The following is an 18,667-nucleotide window of genomic DNA, read 5'->3' on the forward strand; positions in this document are numbered from 1 at the left end:
TTTTATTTTTCTTACAAAGTCGGAAACAAAGATTACAGGCATTAAAATATTTCCCAGATGAAAAAAAAAACAACTTTTTATTCACAGTATTTTATTTCAAAGTAAACTACATAAAATTTACAAACATGACACACTTAATCTACGTGTTAGAAAATAAAAATTATTTTGACCAATTTTTGCTTTATTTCTAAGTTGGATTTCTTATAATGTCAAAAGTTTTCTGTTTTTTGGATGTGTGATGAGATATTATTTAAAATAATAGTTTAGTCACAGTTTTAATTAAAAATAACTCGTGGCTTTCAGTGAATTCGTCAACTTAGAAGTGGTCGCATTTGTTTGAGATAACTAGAGCAAATAAGAATATTTTACAATTTTTAATACCGTACATCATCGCTTGATCTACTTAATTTACCCTTAGATTTAAAATCAATAAAAAGTTAATGTGTTCTAAGATCAGCATCATTGGTATGGAGTACAGAACTCAGTGAGTTCTTGCCCACTTTAAGCGCCTGCAAATCCATGGATACACCAGTAACGCACAGCTGTGTGCGACCGGAAAACACAACATGTGGCTTATGGGCAGTGCGCGTTCCAGTAGTATAGTTCGTTGGGTAAAATATTGGGTAAAATATTTTTTTTTTATTTAACCATCAGCTGATTCTACGTTGACTTGGACCAATAGAAAGAAAGATGGTAGGAGAAGGAAAATGGAACAAGGTTTCTGCTGTGTTACCATCCTGTCCGTCTGTATTGATAATTGGTTGATATGGTGCAATGTACTTTTCTTGTTGATGCTTGATAAGTGATTAGGTATAACGCTTGAGAATAGAGCTGATATCAGTTGTGTCATTAGGGTTTTAGGAGCTTCACAAGGGGAATGAGTTTAAATTCTGTCTGAATCTGTTTTTGTTCGATTTAAATAACCTATATAATATTTGTTGTATATTAACGTAAGTTTGATTTTGTTTTAATTTTTTAATCGTTAAACAATGGGATTACTAACAGAAGGTAGTCCATTGTCGTGGGAAAAAACTAAAGAACTTGCAGAACACGTCAGAGAACATGGTATTACACAGTTCATAAATCTTTATCACCGGCTAAAAGATCGTCAAGGAGATGTCCTAAAATGGGGTGATGAGGTGAGTAAGAAATTTATGTTTTACTTTTAAAATAAGCCTAGGCCTATTCATCGTCATGTTTCTAAAACCAGTTTTGGTACAAGTAATGTTTTATACATTTCGAAAGAATTCATAGTTTAATTAGCTTGATACTTCATCTGAATGTAACTGGGATGTTGTCATATTGTGTCAGCCTAGAACATTTATAAATGTTAGTAAGTTAACACAATACTTTTCCAAATGGTTTATATTTGGACGAGGCCTGGGTAGGGTATGATAAGCCAGTTTTTTATATCGAATGTAGTCATCGATACCTAATATTCGCAACTCAAATCCTAGACTATCAATCGATATAAAAGTACCTATAGTCCTCAATAACAATCATATGTTTTTAATTAAAATAGGCCTATGACTAATATTTATAGTGAACAAACAAATTATTATAACCAAAATTAGGAAAACTGAAGATGACCATATTTGCTCCTCTCACAGTTACAGATGTTTCTTTCTCCAAATTTCACATAATGGGTTTTTTGGTACTACCTAGTCCAACATGTTGAAACCACGAGAAACATGTCTTATCATCTTTCAAAGCAATGTCATGTAGTTTTCTAAAATTGACTGCCATTTTTAATAATCAAAATTACTTATGTAAATTGAAGAATTACCCTGTGTATTATTTTAAAGTTTTTACAGCTGTTGATATAGATTATTGAAGTTAATAGTTCATAATAATTAATCAGTATCAATTGATTATAGGTATCGATGGTTATGATTAAGTAATATTGTTTGCCAATTTTGATATAAAAACCGGGTCCGCTTATCCCTACCCTTAAAATAAGCCTAGGCCTATTCATCGTCATGTTTCTAAAACCAGTTTTGGTACAAGTAATGTTTTATACATTTCAAAAGGATTCACAGTTTAGCTTGATACTTCATCTGAATGTAACTGGGATGTTGTTATATTGTGTCAGCCTAGAATATTTCTAAATGTTAGTAAAACAATACTTTTCCAAATGATTTATATTTGAACGAGGCCTTTCGAAACCAAAGATTTCATCATTAGGCGACTCCACAAATAAATATTCAAATTACCTACAATTGTATAATATTTACATTAGCCTATAGTAACTTAAATATTTTTTGGATGAGGCCTTTCGAAACCGAAGGATTCATCATCAGGGGACTCCACAAATAAATATTTACTTTATTTTTATTACTATAATGTAAATATTATACAATTGTAATAAAAGTAATTTGAATATTTATTTGTGGAGTCGCCTAATGATGAAACCTTTGGTTTCGAAAGGCCCCGTCCAAAAAATAACCCATTTGGAAAAGTATAGTTTTATTAATATTTAATAATATATAAACATTTTTCCAATTGCTCCAAAAGTCTTCAGCCTAGAATGTTTTATGTACACTTATGGTATATAAAATTCTAGGATGTGTTCCACAAGTTAACTAAACATATTAAATGTTTTCTTAAATTTATAGCGTTTGGCTTCAGCCACATTTAATACACTAATGTTATACCTTCACTCCATTAATTTGTCTTGAATATACACATCTCTCCTTGTGATAGGCTAGGACTAAGTAGCTTACTTAATATATTAATAAACCGACCTGTGTCTTTACCTTTAAATCGTGGCATACAGATATGTACCATTAGAATTGCACTAATCACAGCTTAAGATAATATCCGTACGGTCATATTTCGGTTTATTATGTACATTGTCATAAAATACATAGGAATATATAAATGTATTTATTTATGACTGTCAGGAAGAAAACCAGAATGTATTACATACAAAAAAAAAATAAATAAATAAACCAGTGCTACTCTTTTATTGTAGTTTTGTCTGATGATGCAGTGCCATGCATGATTTATGTGTACATGAGGAACGTATTTGTCATCTGAATAGAGTTTAATTTATCTTTCATATATGGAAAGAATGACCCTTTAAATGAGTCCCTTGAACATTACAATTCCCATTTCCATAATCATTTATGATCAGACCCTCTTGAGGTTTTTTCCCCTATTTAAGTGTTATCTGATGTTATTGAAAACTAGAAATTTCCCATGCAATAAAAAAATCTGGTTTTATACAAATCAAAAAACCGTTTATGACGTAATATAATGAAGCCCTATAATCTTTTTCAAATGTAAATAGGAATACATCAGGTACATATTACTTCAGTCAGAATTTAAAAAAATTACATAAATTATGAAAGGAAAACCTACTTCAGTTAAAAAGCATCTGCTTTCATTGCTTGTAATTTACTTGTGGTTTAAGATATTTTCTGTGCCTTAGTTGTCTCAAAGGAAAAATAAAATAAACTCATGTAGGACTGAGAAGTCTACATTGGTCAGAAAGTACCTATTTCTGCCTGTTTATCCCTCCATCTGATAAGATTACATGGTCGACTCAATTTGACCTGTCTGTACTGTTAGAGTTGCACTGTGTGATCATTAGTTATCATCAAATAACAACTATAATGAGTTATGTGATAGTCTCGTACTTTATATACTATGAAAGGGTATCAAATTCCTTAGTTAAGCAATAATTTTGAAGCATTAATGTTAATTTTATACAGGGTGTTCATTTGAAAACTTCAAACTCATATTAAAAGACTTATAGCCCAAGTATCAAAATTCTGTAAACGGGAGTATATAGTACTAATTGCTCGTACTTTATATACTATGAAAGGGTATCAAATTCCTTAGTTAAGCAATAATTTTGAAGTATTAATGTTAATGTCAGTCGTTATCAGTCAGCCGAGCAGTGCGGACCTTATCGCTGTGCGCCGAGCTCAAGGTCATAGTGAGCCACGTGTAGGTCGATCGTGTTCCGACACTAATAATTTATATAAAAATCGCGAAGTGACGATTTTCAAATAATGCCGGTTAACTGCAGTGTCTGTAACTCAGCGTGTGATGGTGAACCTAACTTGGTGAGGTGTGCAGAGAACTGTGGAGCAGTGTGCCATCTTAACTGTGTGCCGCAGAAAACAAGGAGTTCCAAGAAAGATTGGATATGTAATTCCTGTAAACCGGAGTCCTCATCAGTGGCCAGTAGCAAATCAGCAGGAACCACGACCATCAGCAAGGAGTTTCTAGTCAACACTATCGAGGCATTCAAGAAAGAAATGCTGAAAGAGTTGAAGAAGATTGCCACCGAGAACGTTGGCCTCAGCACCTCGTTGAGCTTCCTCAATACCACAGTTGAGGAAAGTAACAAACTAATGGAGAATGTCAGGAAAGAATTAAAGAAAACCCAGGAGGATAACCTTAAGCTTCAGAAAGAGAACTTGGAGCTGCGGAACAACGTATCCAATCTGGAGGTACGGGTGAGAAACCTGGAACAATACTCCAGGAAACAAAATATAGAAATCGACGGAGTTCCTGAATCAAATAATGAAGATGTTTACGCCATCATCCACGACGTTGGGAGAGCCATCGGAGTCGAGCTGAAGAGAGAAAGAGTGGTAGCAGCTCACCGCATACCTTCCTTTAATAAGAAGAGGACGCCGCCTATCATTGTCCGGTTCTCTACCTTCGAGGAAAAGGACGTCTGGATCAGCAGCTTCAGGAACGTGCGACCACTGACAGCCAATAAGATCAACCCGAGATTCAACTTACAGAATAAAGTGTTTATCAATGAACATCTCTCGCCAGAAAATAAACAACTCCTCTCAAGGACCAAAGAGGCTGCGAAAACGAAGGGGTACAAATACGTGTGGACCAGGGACGGCAAGATCTTCGTGCGAAGAGGCGAAGGAGAAAAATGTAAGAAGGTTGACACTTTCGCTGATTTAGATAAGTTGTAAATAGTTTATGCTACTCGTAATTAGATCTAAGTATGTTATTTTTTAGCTATTTTCTATTCATATTTAACTCTTTAACACTATATGAGTTGTATATTTAATACATTGGATCAGTCTTTCTTCCCTGTAAACAAATTCAATCATATATCGTTTATACATCAAAATATTAGAAGCCTCAGGAAAAACTTTGATTTACTTTTAATGTATTTGCAAAAGCTAGAACGAAATATTGATGTTTTGATCTTAACTGAAACTTGGATTTTTAATAATGAAATAACACACTACCAAATACCTAATTATACCTCCTTCTCTAACTGTAACGAGACGTACAGATCAGGTGGCATAGTGGTTTTCATCAATAATAGAATTAAGGCAAATGTTATAGAATGTAAGATGACAACTGCAGATGTATTACTGCTACAAATCTATTTTGACAACCTAATATTTTCATTACTTTGCGTTTATAGAATGCATGAGTTTTCAAAATTGGAGTTTGTAAAAGAAGTAGAACCTGTTCTCAAACAATTAAAACCAAATTCTATAGTTATTGGAGATTTTAATATAGATATAGGAAAACATAGTCCCGAATCTGAAGCCTACCTATCTCTGTTCCAAAATAATAGTTTTAACTCGCTTATAAATGATAACACTAGAATAACTACAGAACATGCTTCATGTCTGGATCACATTTTCGTCAGGCACAAAAATCTAACAAACTTCAAAACAGGAATTTTTCACATTAACATTACCGACCACAGTTTAACAGCATTAACTCTAAATAACTTTAATGTACACAATTTGCAGCGCAACAAAGAAGTGGCAATTAAAAAAATTAACTTTGAGGGTGTTAAACATTATTTATTAGCTTCCTCCTGGGATGCAATCTATCATACGACAGATGTTGACCTGTCACTAGATATGTTTTATGATACATTACATGAAAGTATAATTTCAAATACCAATGAAAAAGTATTTCTGCCGAAATTCAGCAAAGCTAAATTCAAAAGTCCGTGGATAACGGAATCACTGTTAAAAAAAATAAATAAGAGGAACAAATTAGTAAAAATTTTGAAAAATAGACCGTATGACAAATCTTTTTGCAATTACTTTAATAAATTTAAAGACAATCTTCAAACCGAGATAAGTTGTACAAAGAAAAACTACTACCACAATTTAATTCATCGCAATGCAGGTAATTCAGCATATCAATGGAAAACAATCAACAGTCTAATTGATAGAACTGATAAAAAACTAACTACTAAGATAAGACTGGAGGACGGCACCATAGTCGATAAGCCAGAATCAATAGCCGACATATTCAATGAATACTTTGTATCAGTCTCTCAACAGCTGATAGCCGGCCCCTCCCCCCCTCGCGAGGCAGCCCTCGCACACTGTCGCCGTCAACCGCATTCCATGTTCCTGAGTCCTGTCACTCCGCTAGAAATAGCAAATACCATTAAATCCCTAAATAATAAAAGATCTACTGGAATTGACAATATATCAGTCCAATTAATAAAACATATTGAAACTGCTATATCTGAAGTATTATCATATATTGTCAACTTAAGTTTTGAAACAGGCAAATTTCCTTCTAAATTAAAACAAACTATAATTGTACCTATTTTTAAGAAAGGCAGCCCCGAAATGATACAAAACCACAGACCGATTGCTCTATTGCCTATTATATCTAAAATTCTTGAGAGGTGCATTAAATCTAGGCTACTTTCATTTTTAAATAGCAACAACTTTTTTTCATCTAACCAATTTGGCTTTACTAAAGGTAAAAGTACAGAATCGGCTATTGCAACTTTTATGGAGGGAATTTTAAACAGCATAAATAATAGTCATAAATGTACAGGATTATTTATAGATTTTTCAAAGGCCTTCGACCTTGTTGACATTGACATACTTCTAGACAAATTAGAACTCGCTGGAATAAGAGGACATTTGCTAAACTGGTTTAGTAGTTTTCTAAAAGAAAGAACCCAGCAAGTAAAAATTCAAAACTGTCTCAGTCACGCAAAATCTATTGTGAAAGGTGTACCCCAGGGATCGGTACTGTCTGCAACACTATTTTTAATTTTCATAAACGATTTAATGAATGTTCCATTCAAGGGTAAAATAATAGCATTTGCCGATGACGTTGCCATCCATTACTCCAAGAAAAGTTGGGAAAACATATGGGACAACATTAATGAAGATTTGCAGTCCTTGGGAACCTGGTGTATTAACAACAGAATGAAAATAAATGCTGAAAAGACAAACTTTATTGATTTTGACCTAAAACAATACTCTTTCCCTAATACTTTAAAATATCACGATTATTTAAATTGCTCAATCAATGATAACTGTCCCTGCCCGATTATTAGTCAAGTAACTCATATAAAATATCTGGGCGTAATTCTAGACGAAAACGCTTCATGGAAGCAACACATCTATCATCTACAGACCCAATTAAGAAAAAATATAAGAACGTTCTATTATTTAAGAAATCTTTTAACCGATGACCTTTTACGTATGCTATATTTTGCCTTAATCCACTCAAGACTGACTTATGGTATAGAAGTGTGGGGTGCAGCAAACAATACCACACTAAATCCATTAGAAATCATACAAAAACACTTTATAAGGATCATAACATTTAAATCCAAACACGAACCGTCCTTGCCTCTATTTCGCCTCCAAAAAATTCTGCCTCTGAAATACCTTTTTATTTTTAAAGTATTAAAACTGTTTTACATACGTAGTGGTAATAAATGTTCAAAACAATTTCGCTTCTATACCAGGGCAGCTTCAAAAGTAACATACATTAGACCAAAAGTGAATAAAACTATATTCAGTAAAACATTTATATTTTTAGGCCCAAAAATTTTTAATATTTTACCGATAGACATAAAAAACAGTCAAAACATAAGGCTATTTCAGATTAAATTAAAATCATGGCTGTTTGATAAAGACAACATTAATGACTTGGTAGAAATATTACATTAGCTATAATTATGAAAATTAAAAACGAATTCCTATTGTAGATATATGGAATAGAGTTTATATGCGTTTGTGTAAATATTTTTAAGTATTCAATTGTTTGGCTTTATTTAATGTATTGGATGTTTTTAGTTCACCTACTGGCGAGGTTACTTAGTGAAGTGATAGTTTACTTAGTTTATCTTACTTACTCGTATTAATGTAAAGTGTACTTTGGTTCAGTTAAATAAATAAGTGCTGACACTGCAGCGGACCGCTAGGTTACAAGTAATATTTAGACTGTTTGATGTAAGAAGTTCTTGTTTATTTTCATTGTGCTAGTCACCTTTACTTGATGCGGTGACTAGTCATTCCAAGTTTTTTTACATATGTTTACCTTTGTTATTTGATGGTGGAATAAATACATTCTTATTCTTATTCTATTCTTATTCTTATTCTAATTTTATACAGGGTGTTCATTTGAAAACTTCAAACTCATATTAAAAGACTTATAGCCCAAGTATCAAAATTCTGTAAACGGGAGTGTATAGTACTAATTGGGGGAACAAAAAAAATTATTTTCAAAATGGGGATGCTCACCACCATGACCCCCCCCCCCCGTACCTAAAGCCAAAATTTTAAAATACCTTGTGACACTTAAAATTGAAGCTCATAAAAAATTATGTACATTTACATTTTATGTTAACGGTTTTGTTAATAAACACTATTGATGATTTTGGTCAGACCAAAACCCACATGTATTCGTTTAAGGATTAACCCAATGGCCTGAAAAAATTAATATTTGGGCAGGAATACTTGGGGAAACTATTGTAGGACCTGTATTTATTGAAGGGAACTTAAATGGAGAATCGTACCTAGATTTGCTAGAAAACACTATTGACCCTTTTATTGTGGAAACACTTGAAAACCAGGTAAATGAAGTAGGACAGTTCAATTTAGATACGGATATGTTTTATTTTCAACAAGATAGAGCTCCTCCACATTATGCTATTCTTGTGCGTCAATGGCTACCCGGATCACTGGATAGGTAGTAGAGGATCAATTGAGTGGCCGGCAAGGTCTCCAGACTTAACACCCTCAGATTTTTTTGTCGGGTCACTTGAAATAAGTAGTTTTTAAAACACATCCCACTGGTGTCCAAGACTTGAAAAACAGGATCACTGCTGAGTGCAGACGCTTAACCAGAGAAACTTTTAGAATGGTTAGGGAAGAATTTTAAAATAGGTTATTTTTTTGCTTGAACAAAAATGGCTACCAATTTGAACATTTGGTTTGAAGTTTACAAAGTATTTAAAACAGTATTCAGTGAGTAATTTTGTTGTTATTAGCAGTAGTACAGTAGTTTGTAGACTAATAATTATTGTTGTGTAAGAAATTACATAATTGGCTGCTGATACCAAACGCTTTGGCCAATTTCAATATTTTTTTTTACTAAAATCTGCATTTTTATGAGCTTTGTAATAAATATGATTTACTTGGCAAACATATATTTTATCTTATTATTGTTTAGTTCTCAGTAAAATCTAATTAGCTAACACAATACATTTTAAATTTAGATGTATGAGACTTTAATGAAAAAACTGGTAGGTAAAAAGACTAACAAAAGCAAAATCATAACAGGCTCTGTTGCAAAACTAGAAAGGTATCAAGACTCTGTTGCAAAATCAAATACATGATACATCAAAAATTTAAAAAAATACACATTTGGTGTCAAAGTGTTATTTATAAAGAATTGAAACTTAATAATGGGTGTGTACCAAATGAACACGTACAAAATCCATATTTTTATGCTAAAACCAATAATGCCATTGTGTTTGTTTTTTGTGAAAATTGTATACAAATTGCTAAATCTGATATTGAAAGTAGATGTTTCAAATATTGTGCTTACACAATATTTTGTTTGAAATTAAATAAAAGCTTGTTCATGACTTAAATAATGGACAACATATTACGTGTTTTACTATTTAGCCTGTAAAATACAATTTACAGATGATATTTATTTTATTTAAAATAAATGTTTACTGTGAAATATCTATAATAACTATTTAGTAACAATAAATTTAGAACATTTTGTGTTATTTAAAACACTTAACAAAATCATAAATTTTAGTATCATTGACTTGTGCTAGTAGGGTTGCAGCTATCCGAATCACTATGGGTTTACAGCTCCAAAACTTTTTAACACGTTTATAATAACGAAATTAAATAAGTTGATTTGCTTTACTCTGTTCATCCATTTAATACTAATGTGTTCTGTCAGCCAACCGTCATACAAAATCATTGAGCATGCATAATGAACCTATTAATATGCAAAGGTCAATAGTGGATGGGGTAAGAGGCGAGAGTGTGTTGGTGACCTAGTTTGTTGTAATGGGGGAAGACTGCAACTACTCAGTAACAAATAATCCACTATAGAGATTCTTGTATTTAAGGCATATCTTACAGTGTGGCTTTCAAATGAGTGCTGAATGTAACAGAAGCAATAGTGAAAATGTCCAGAAATTTTTCTTGGTCAATTCAAACAAGCAATTAGTCCAACAACTCTCTCTTCAGCACGGCTTACTGCAACTTTAAAATAATAAAGATTATGAAGGATAATGTATTTTAACTAGCTTTTAATTGATATTTTTAACAGTTCATTTTAACAGTACATACTGTGAGAGCAAGGCTACCAATAAAGCTCCTTATATTACACAGAGCACAAAGGTACATTACACATAATTGGCTTACATACAAATGAATAAACAATAAGGCTTACATTTAGCTGTATTAAAGAGGTTTCCTGGGCACAATATTCAGCAATAATTTTTTGAGTTTAAACTGAACAGTCATGAAGAGATGAAGAACCGGCACCAGAACAGGAATGAAGCGTGACCTAGCTGAGTACTGTAATTTCTGACATCAATGATTTGTAAAAATTCAAATGACAGATAAAAATTATTAGTCATAATGTATTGTAGCTACATTTTATATATATATATATATATATATATATATATATATATATAGTAATTTGTGGTTAGCACATGAATCATGAGAGTTATAATTAACGCCAAATTATAGCCAAACAATTACACACGATATGCCGTTTGATCGTGTATGAGTGAGCATGACAACTGTTATAGGTTCATTCTGAGAACTAGTGTTTTTACTGACGTATAGTAAAATCAAGCAGAAGTGTGTGGAAATCTTTCAGTTATTCTGATAGCGATAGTGCTAGTGATAGTGATAGTGATAGTGTTGCAGTATGAATACTAGTTCTGTGTAGGTGATGGTATCTAAAGGCACCATTTGATCGTGAGGATCAATTTAAGTGTAATAGATCCACTTACTCCATACTGAACTGATAATGGCCAAATACATAATCGGGTGCAGCTGTCTTAGTACAAGGCATGTGACATTTGAACTTGCAAATAGATCAAATTTATATATTGGGTGCTTTACTGCAAATACGAGGTCTGTTCAAAAAATATCGCGACTTTTTAATTTCTGCGGGTTACATGTATTAGTTTTTTTTTTTTTTTTTTTTTTTTTAATTTTTGTGGCATTATATTGGTACACATGTCTCTGATATATGCCAACAAGTTCAGCCCTTTCAGTTAATTGTTGATAGCTGATTTGCTTGCTCGTGTCATGGCTCGTCTTCAATTTAAACTTATTGGAAAAATTGGATCAAAGAATCTGTATCAAATTTTGTGTTAAAAACAAAATTAAGTGCACGGACACATTCCGAATGTTGACTGTGGCTTATGGAGAAGCTACTTTGGACCGAAGTAACATTTATCGGTCATACAAGATAAGATGTGAATGACGAACAGCGTGCTGGACGCCCGAACACCTCAAGAACAGACGAAAACATTGATGAAGTGAAAAAAATAGTATTGGCCAATCGTCGAATCACTGTTAGAGAAGTTGCCAAGGACCTGAACATATCAATTGGCTTGTGCCATTTGATTTTTACCAATGATTTGGGCATGAGACGGGTTACCATGAAATTTGTTCCAAAATTGCTAAAATTCAACCAAAAACAGTAGTGCATTACCATTTTTAAATAAAATCAAATTTGGTCTAGATGGTCATAACCAGTGATGAATCATGGGTTTATGGTTATGATATAAAAATCAAAGCATATTCATCCCAATGGAAGCTGCCGCAGAGCCAAGACTGAAAAAAGCGCACAGAGTTTGGTCGAATGTGAATGTGTGTTTGGTGTGTGTAGGGCTTACAGTTTTTTCAACTGCAGAGGCATGATGTATCATGAGTTCTTGCCACAGGGTAGAACTGTCAATAAGGATTATTATCTGGAAGTTATGCACAATTTGCGCGAAGCAGTCCGCCAGAAACGCCCGGATTTGTGGAAGAATGATTTTTGTACCAAAACAAACACACAAATAACGCCTCAACCACTGTATTCCCCAGATCTGGCCCTCTGTGACTTTTTCTTGTTCTCGAAACGAAGAAGCCCATGAAAGGACGAAGAGGCCCATGAAAGGACGACACTATGCTACGAATGACGAGATAAAGATGGCATCAAAAGAGGAGCTCAACAAGATCACAAAAAACGGCTCTTTGAAGTGCTTTGAGGATTAGAAAAAACATTGGCACAAGTGTATTTTTATCTAATGGGGATTACTTTGAAGGAGACACAATTGCGATTGATGAGTAAATAAATAATTTTAGAAAAAAACAAAAGTTGCTATATTTTTTTAACAGACCTTGCATAAGCTGAACTTGAGCTGGCGATAGTAGGATGGTGGTGATTAGGAATACATTTTTGGGAACAATAATACATATTTACTCTGTGTTCATAAGTTTCTATCTTAGCCACCTACAACAGTGAATCATAACAAAACTTTTCATAGTCTTGACATTAAAATAGATTTTCATTATAGTCCATAAGAGACCCACATTTTCAACAGCCTTTGTACTCAATCTTTGACAGCCACCTTCTAGGATTCCTTGACAATATTATCAACTAATTACTAGGATTACCTATGGCTCAACAAGATATTTAGAATGTCTGTTATATGAGTTTAACTGCTCTATAAAAGACGACCATTAACCTGCCAAGTAAAACACTGCAGTGTAAAATTCAAATATTTTGTTCTTGCAAATAACATGAAAAGCACTTATTATTAAATATTGTGAATTACCCTGTTTTTATAATTTTTTAGAAATAAAATATTTCATTTTTTCCTTTTTGGTTTTTTCCATTTTTTATGATGAATGAAACAAATTTCAATTAAATATTAATGTTCTATGTAATGTTCCAAACAAGAAAATGTATTGCTGTATCTACTTTGGTTGGACAATTTAAAAATTTATACATGATAGATGATTATGTGCTTAAATAGTAAAAATGCCAATCAACTTAAAATTTGGAATTAACAGGTGTTAAGGTGTTGGTAATAAGAGAGTTTATTTGTGGCAACACCTAACTAGCTAAGTGTATTAATCCTGAGAGTGTTGAAATCTCTCTGATAAGCTGTTGATCCCTGTTATTGTCATTTTGGTGGTTACTTTGAGTAAATAATCATGTAACAAACAAACAAAATCCTGGACAGTTCAAATATTCATGAATGCAATATAAATTTAACGTAACATGATTATTAGGATATCAAGAATTATTTAACAAACAAAATCCTGGACAGTTCAAATAATTGTGAATGCAATATAAATTTAACGTAACATGATTATAAGGATATCAAGAATTATTTAACAAATAAAATCCTGGACAGTTCAAATATTCATGAATGCAATATAAATTTAACGTAACATAATTATAAGGATATCAAGAATTATTTAACAAACAAAATCCTGGACAGTTCAAATATTCTTGAATGCAATATAAATTTAACGTAACATGATTATAAGGATATGAAGAATTATTTGTTTAGTTCTCTTGTAATATAAAAATATCAGGAAACTGAGCAAGCCCGGTATTTTTTCAGGTAAATCGTGTTTTGTGATTCGTTTAATGATATACTTTATACTTGTCCGCAAACTATAAATGCCATGGCTATTTATTGTTCTGTCATCTTCTAATAAAGGATGTTAGAGCAAAAGATGAGTTTATGTTTCTTATTTTTTTATGAAACTCTTCTGAATATGGGTGACAGTTTACAAAAATACGTACAAATTCATTTGAAAATTTTTGTTGCTCCATTAAAATTTGTCCATGTAAACAACAGTCACCAAAAGAATTTCTATTTAAGCGATTAGAAACCTATTCTTTAGGGAAATGCAATACATCGCAATGGATACACCAAATTTCAAATGGTCCTAAGGCATGACATTGCACAGTTGCAGTAACAGCACATTTATATATCGGTAAATAAATATTAAGTTCTAAAACCCTACCACGTCTTCCTTCTCGACGTCTTTGTTCTTCTAATCGGTATTCTTGTTGCTTGTAATTTTCGGTAGCTACATGTTGTGCCGCAAATCTTGCAGATGTTGCTCGTCATTTTCAGTTGCTACACACTGTGACACACGCTGCCACAATCTTGTAGATGTCAAAACATCTCAATTATGAGATCTTTCTGCTTGTATAATGTTAGTTAAGGTTTACAGGCATTTGACTTTTATCAGTGTGTGTGGGACGAAGTATATGTAATAGATAAATAGATTTAATTTTAAAAGGAGTGAAATTATTCATCAACTTATCTTACAATCATAATTTCCTTTTGGTTTGAACTGTTAATTTATTCAAAAATTTCTATTTTTACACTTTGGCATTTCTAATGAAACATTATCTGTAAGGATTGGCTTACTATTCTTGTTATGATATATCAGATGTCATTTACCAGATGCCATTTATATAAAAAATGTAAACAAAGAAATAAATATTGACATTTTCTAAGAATGAAACCTAGCTAGATCGATGTATCGCCCTGAAACCCCTACATACTAAATTTCATGAAAATTGTTGGAACCGCTTCAGAGATTCAGATTATACACACACACAAGAATTGCTCGTTTAAAGGTATTAGATGAACATGCACCAAAGGTATTAAAACAATTCAACACCACAATTGGTGGTATTTGTGTTTATAAAAAATGTGTAATCATCACCACAAATCTCATACATGCCTGGCTCTTAAACAGTTTGATGGGATTTATGTAAATTAAGTATATAGATTTTATATAGGTAAAATAAACATTGAAGACTATTGGGATATTCCAAAACCATTTTAAAACTGTTTCATTACTTTGAGTAACAGTTATGTTGTTTTTTCAGGTTGAATATATTATTGTCAAGTTTAATGATGAAAAAAGGACAGCGAAAGTGAGCCTACGAGGCAAGGACTTGCTCCACATACTCAATGAGCGGGAGGCTGCAAATCCTGAGTGAGTCTTTACTTCAAGTACTGTTGGTAAACCTAGTGGGAAGTTTTGTAAACCTTGTTTTTGACTTCTATAGTCTGGGAGCTGAGAGCAAATTTGCATTGTATGAGCACACAACATGGCTAAGAAACAAATCAATAAAGTGCATTATTTTGATGATGATCAAAATTGGAGATATGGAAAGTGTTAAAATTTAAAAAAAAATGTTTCTTGGATCACATTTTTCTTAGCTTGATACAAACCAATTGTCAGACATATCAATAATAGTTAGTTATATCAATGTCAGACTAAGACTAAAATTTACCACTTTCAGTAAAAAAGTCTTGATCTTATTTAACTTTAATTTTAGTGTCTGATGTTTGGTTTTAAGACTAACTTATCAAACTAAAAAATTGTATTGAAAAAGATATTTATTGATAGATTTATAACTTTTTTATATCCTTAAATTTTAACCCCCACCAAAAATATTGTGACTGACAGTTGAATTCTTTCTGAGAGGAAATTACTTAAAATCAGTTTCTCGAAAGACTAGCCTTGTACTTTGGGAAATTGGCTTTCAGCTTCTAAACTATTAAGTCTAGCCTGTATGTGAATCAGTGTTACTATTTATAAAAACTCAAGTAATATGTTACAGTTTTCTACCTATGAAAATACTGAATTATTGTATTTAACGCTAGAACTGGCAATGGCTGTTCTTAAAATGTCACAGTATTTTAGACTGATGTGTAATGGTTTTTGTAAACAAGTACTTATACCAAATAGCCAACTCCAAATGTAATGTATTATATATCACTTTTTTCGGGAAAGATTACAGAATCTAGATATGCCTACAAAAATTAAACAAGTTGAAAAAAGAATAAAAATTTTGTTACTGAAATATTATTCCGTTGTCTAGCAAAGTTCCTGTGTATCAAGTTAGAAATCTGAGATATACATTTTGTTCCAAATTTTGTCCTGATTTCAGAAATATATAGTTTGTTGCACTTTTACTTACATAAAATTATACTTATAGTAGTTTATAAAAATCCGTACCCTTATACGAGGACTATTCGGAAAGTTGATTACGTTTTGCGCTGTGGCCGCTAGAGGCGGGACCAGCACGGCCATCTTGGTGTCAGGACGTCCCACCACTCAGTGGCTATCCAGCCGTGCTAGCGGGAAGTTCGTGTTGTAACGCATCTAGTCACAGTGCCTGTTTGAAATGTCTACCGCAATTGAAAATCCCACCAACTGTGAGGTGCGCACAGTAATTAGGTTTTTGACTGCCAAAAACTGTAAGCCTATAAAAATCTATCGGCAGTTGTGTGAAGTTTATGGGAACAACATTATCACTGAAGGTAGAGTGCGACAATGGGTCATTAAGTTTAAAAATGGCCGAACAAATGTTCATGACGAAGAGCGAAGTGGAAGACCCAGTATAGTGACTGACGAACTTGTTGAGAAAATTGACGCAAAGGTCCGAGAAAATCGACAGTTAACCATAACGGAACTAATAGAAATAAATAGAAATAGAAATAGAAATAATTTATTTCCCATTACCATACAACATTCAAATCATATAATACATTGTATATAATTTAACATTTCATCCAGCATCAAGAAAACAACAACAGACGCATACCCCTAGAAACTAATCTAAATAACAATACAAGGATAAATAGATAAATAATCTTAATAGTATAAATAAATAACAATACTTATAACAAAGCAAGATACAATTCTTTTAGGTACTTCAGAACATATTTAGATGCTTAGATACAACAGTCATATTCAGCCATAAATTTAAAAAAAAAACTTTTAATGGTTAGGAAATTTAGGACCTCATAGGTAATACCTGCTTTGAGGTTCCCTCAAAAATTAGTTAATTTCTTTTATCAGTACTTTACTTTTATAACAAATTTTTTAAGTTAGTAAAAAACAAAATATAGATTATTCCATAAATTTCCATGTTATTCGTTATTTACTCAATAAAATTTGATTTGATCCCCTTAATGTATAAAAATATGATATGCATAGCAATTCAATATAGTACAGCATAATATAGGAACAATATATGTCTCAATGTATCCTAGAATATATTAGACCCTCAATATCATCCTGCAAGAATAGCCATTTCTTAAGTTCTGTTTTAAATCTCCTACTAGCCTTAATTCTTTTCAAAGGTTCAGGTAATATGTTAAAAATCTTTGGTGCTACATAAAAGTACGTTCTCTGGAAAAAGGTTAAAAACGGTCTTGGAGTTTGCAACAGATTTGGCCTTCTTAGTCTAGATCGATAAGTTCCATCATTACTGGGTAAATTTCCACTCTGCATATAAAACATAATTAACACCTTAAATACAAACAAATATCTAACTGGTAATATTTTCATGCTCAAAAAGAGAGGAAAGGATGGTTCATATCTATTTTTCCCTAAAATAATTCTTATTAGCTGCTTCTGCTGAGTGACAATCGGATAAATATTTGAATAGTACGAGCTTCCCCAACAAACAATGCCATACTCCAGCCTACTATTAACTAGGGAAAAGTATACAGTTCTCAATACGTCAACTGGGCATATATCTCTAATATGATACATAAGTCTAATAACTGTGTTAAACTTTGATTTCAGCTTATTTATATGTTTCTTCCAATTTAACTCCCTATCCAATACTACACCAAGATACTTAATCTCATCACCTTTACGCACTGTCACACATTTATCATCACACACACCTTCTTTACACAGACATTCTAAACATACATACTTTATAGAGTTGTGAGACACATTAAGATCCCTCAGCGAAAAATTAATATAGACAGTTTTCTCTGGACTCAGGATTAGTTTATTTTGTGTGAACCACCATCTTAATGATTTTAAATCCTGACCAATGAGCAATTCCACCTCATCCCAATTATCACCAGCATAGCATAATGCTGTGTCATCAGCAAATGATGTGATCATTCCATTTAGTCGGGCCAAACATAGATCATTTATATAGATTAAGAAGAGTATTGCTCCCAACACTGAACCCTGTGGAACTCCAGATTTAATTTCTCCCATATTACTCAAAACGCTATGTATTCTTACACATTGACTCCTTTGAGATAGATAACTCTTAAACCACATAAAAGCATTCCCCCTAATACCACAATTATAAATCTTATTTAGTAGTAAATTGTGATCCACAGTGTCAAAAGCTTTTTTTATATCAATGAACAGCCCACTTACCCTTTTACCGGTATTAATATTATTAGTAACTTGCTCCATAAAATTTAACAGAGCATTTTCCGTACTAATACCAGTCTGAAAACCAAACTGATTTTTTGAAAAAAATTTTGTTTTGAGTAGAAAGGACATTACTCTCTGCTTCATAATTTTTTCTATAACCTTTGAGAAGGTTGATA

At 32.4% G+C, this 18,667-nt stretch overlaps 1 protein-coding gene across 1 annotated transcript in view; it reads left to right on the forward strand.

Annotated features, from left to right (window-relative positions):
- The first annotated feature begins 706 nt into the window (after positions 1-706).
- Positions 707-18,667, forward strand: part of LOC124359551 (glutamate--cysteine ligase) — a 58,612-nt gene continuing 40,651 nt past the window's right edge. The window contains exons 1-2 of the mRNA XM_046812386.1: positions 707-1,139; positions 15,175-15,284. Of these exons, the coding sequence (XP_046668342.1) occupies positions 990-1,139; positions 15,175-15,284 (260 nt within the window). The 5' untranslated portion in view covers positions 707-989. The remainder of the gene's footprint in view (positions 1,140-15,174; positions 15,285-18,667) is intronic.

The sequence above is a fragment of the Homalodisca vitripennis genome, chromosome 4, assembly GCF_021130785.1.
Source record: "Homalodisca vitripennis isolate AUS2020 chromosome 4, UT_GWSS_2.1, whole genome shotgun sequence".
Lineage (NCBI taxonomy): Eukaryota > Metazoa > Arthropoda > Insecta > Hemiptera > Cicadellidae > Homalodisca > Homalodisca vitripennis.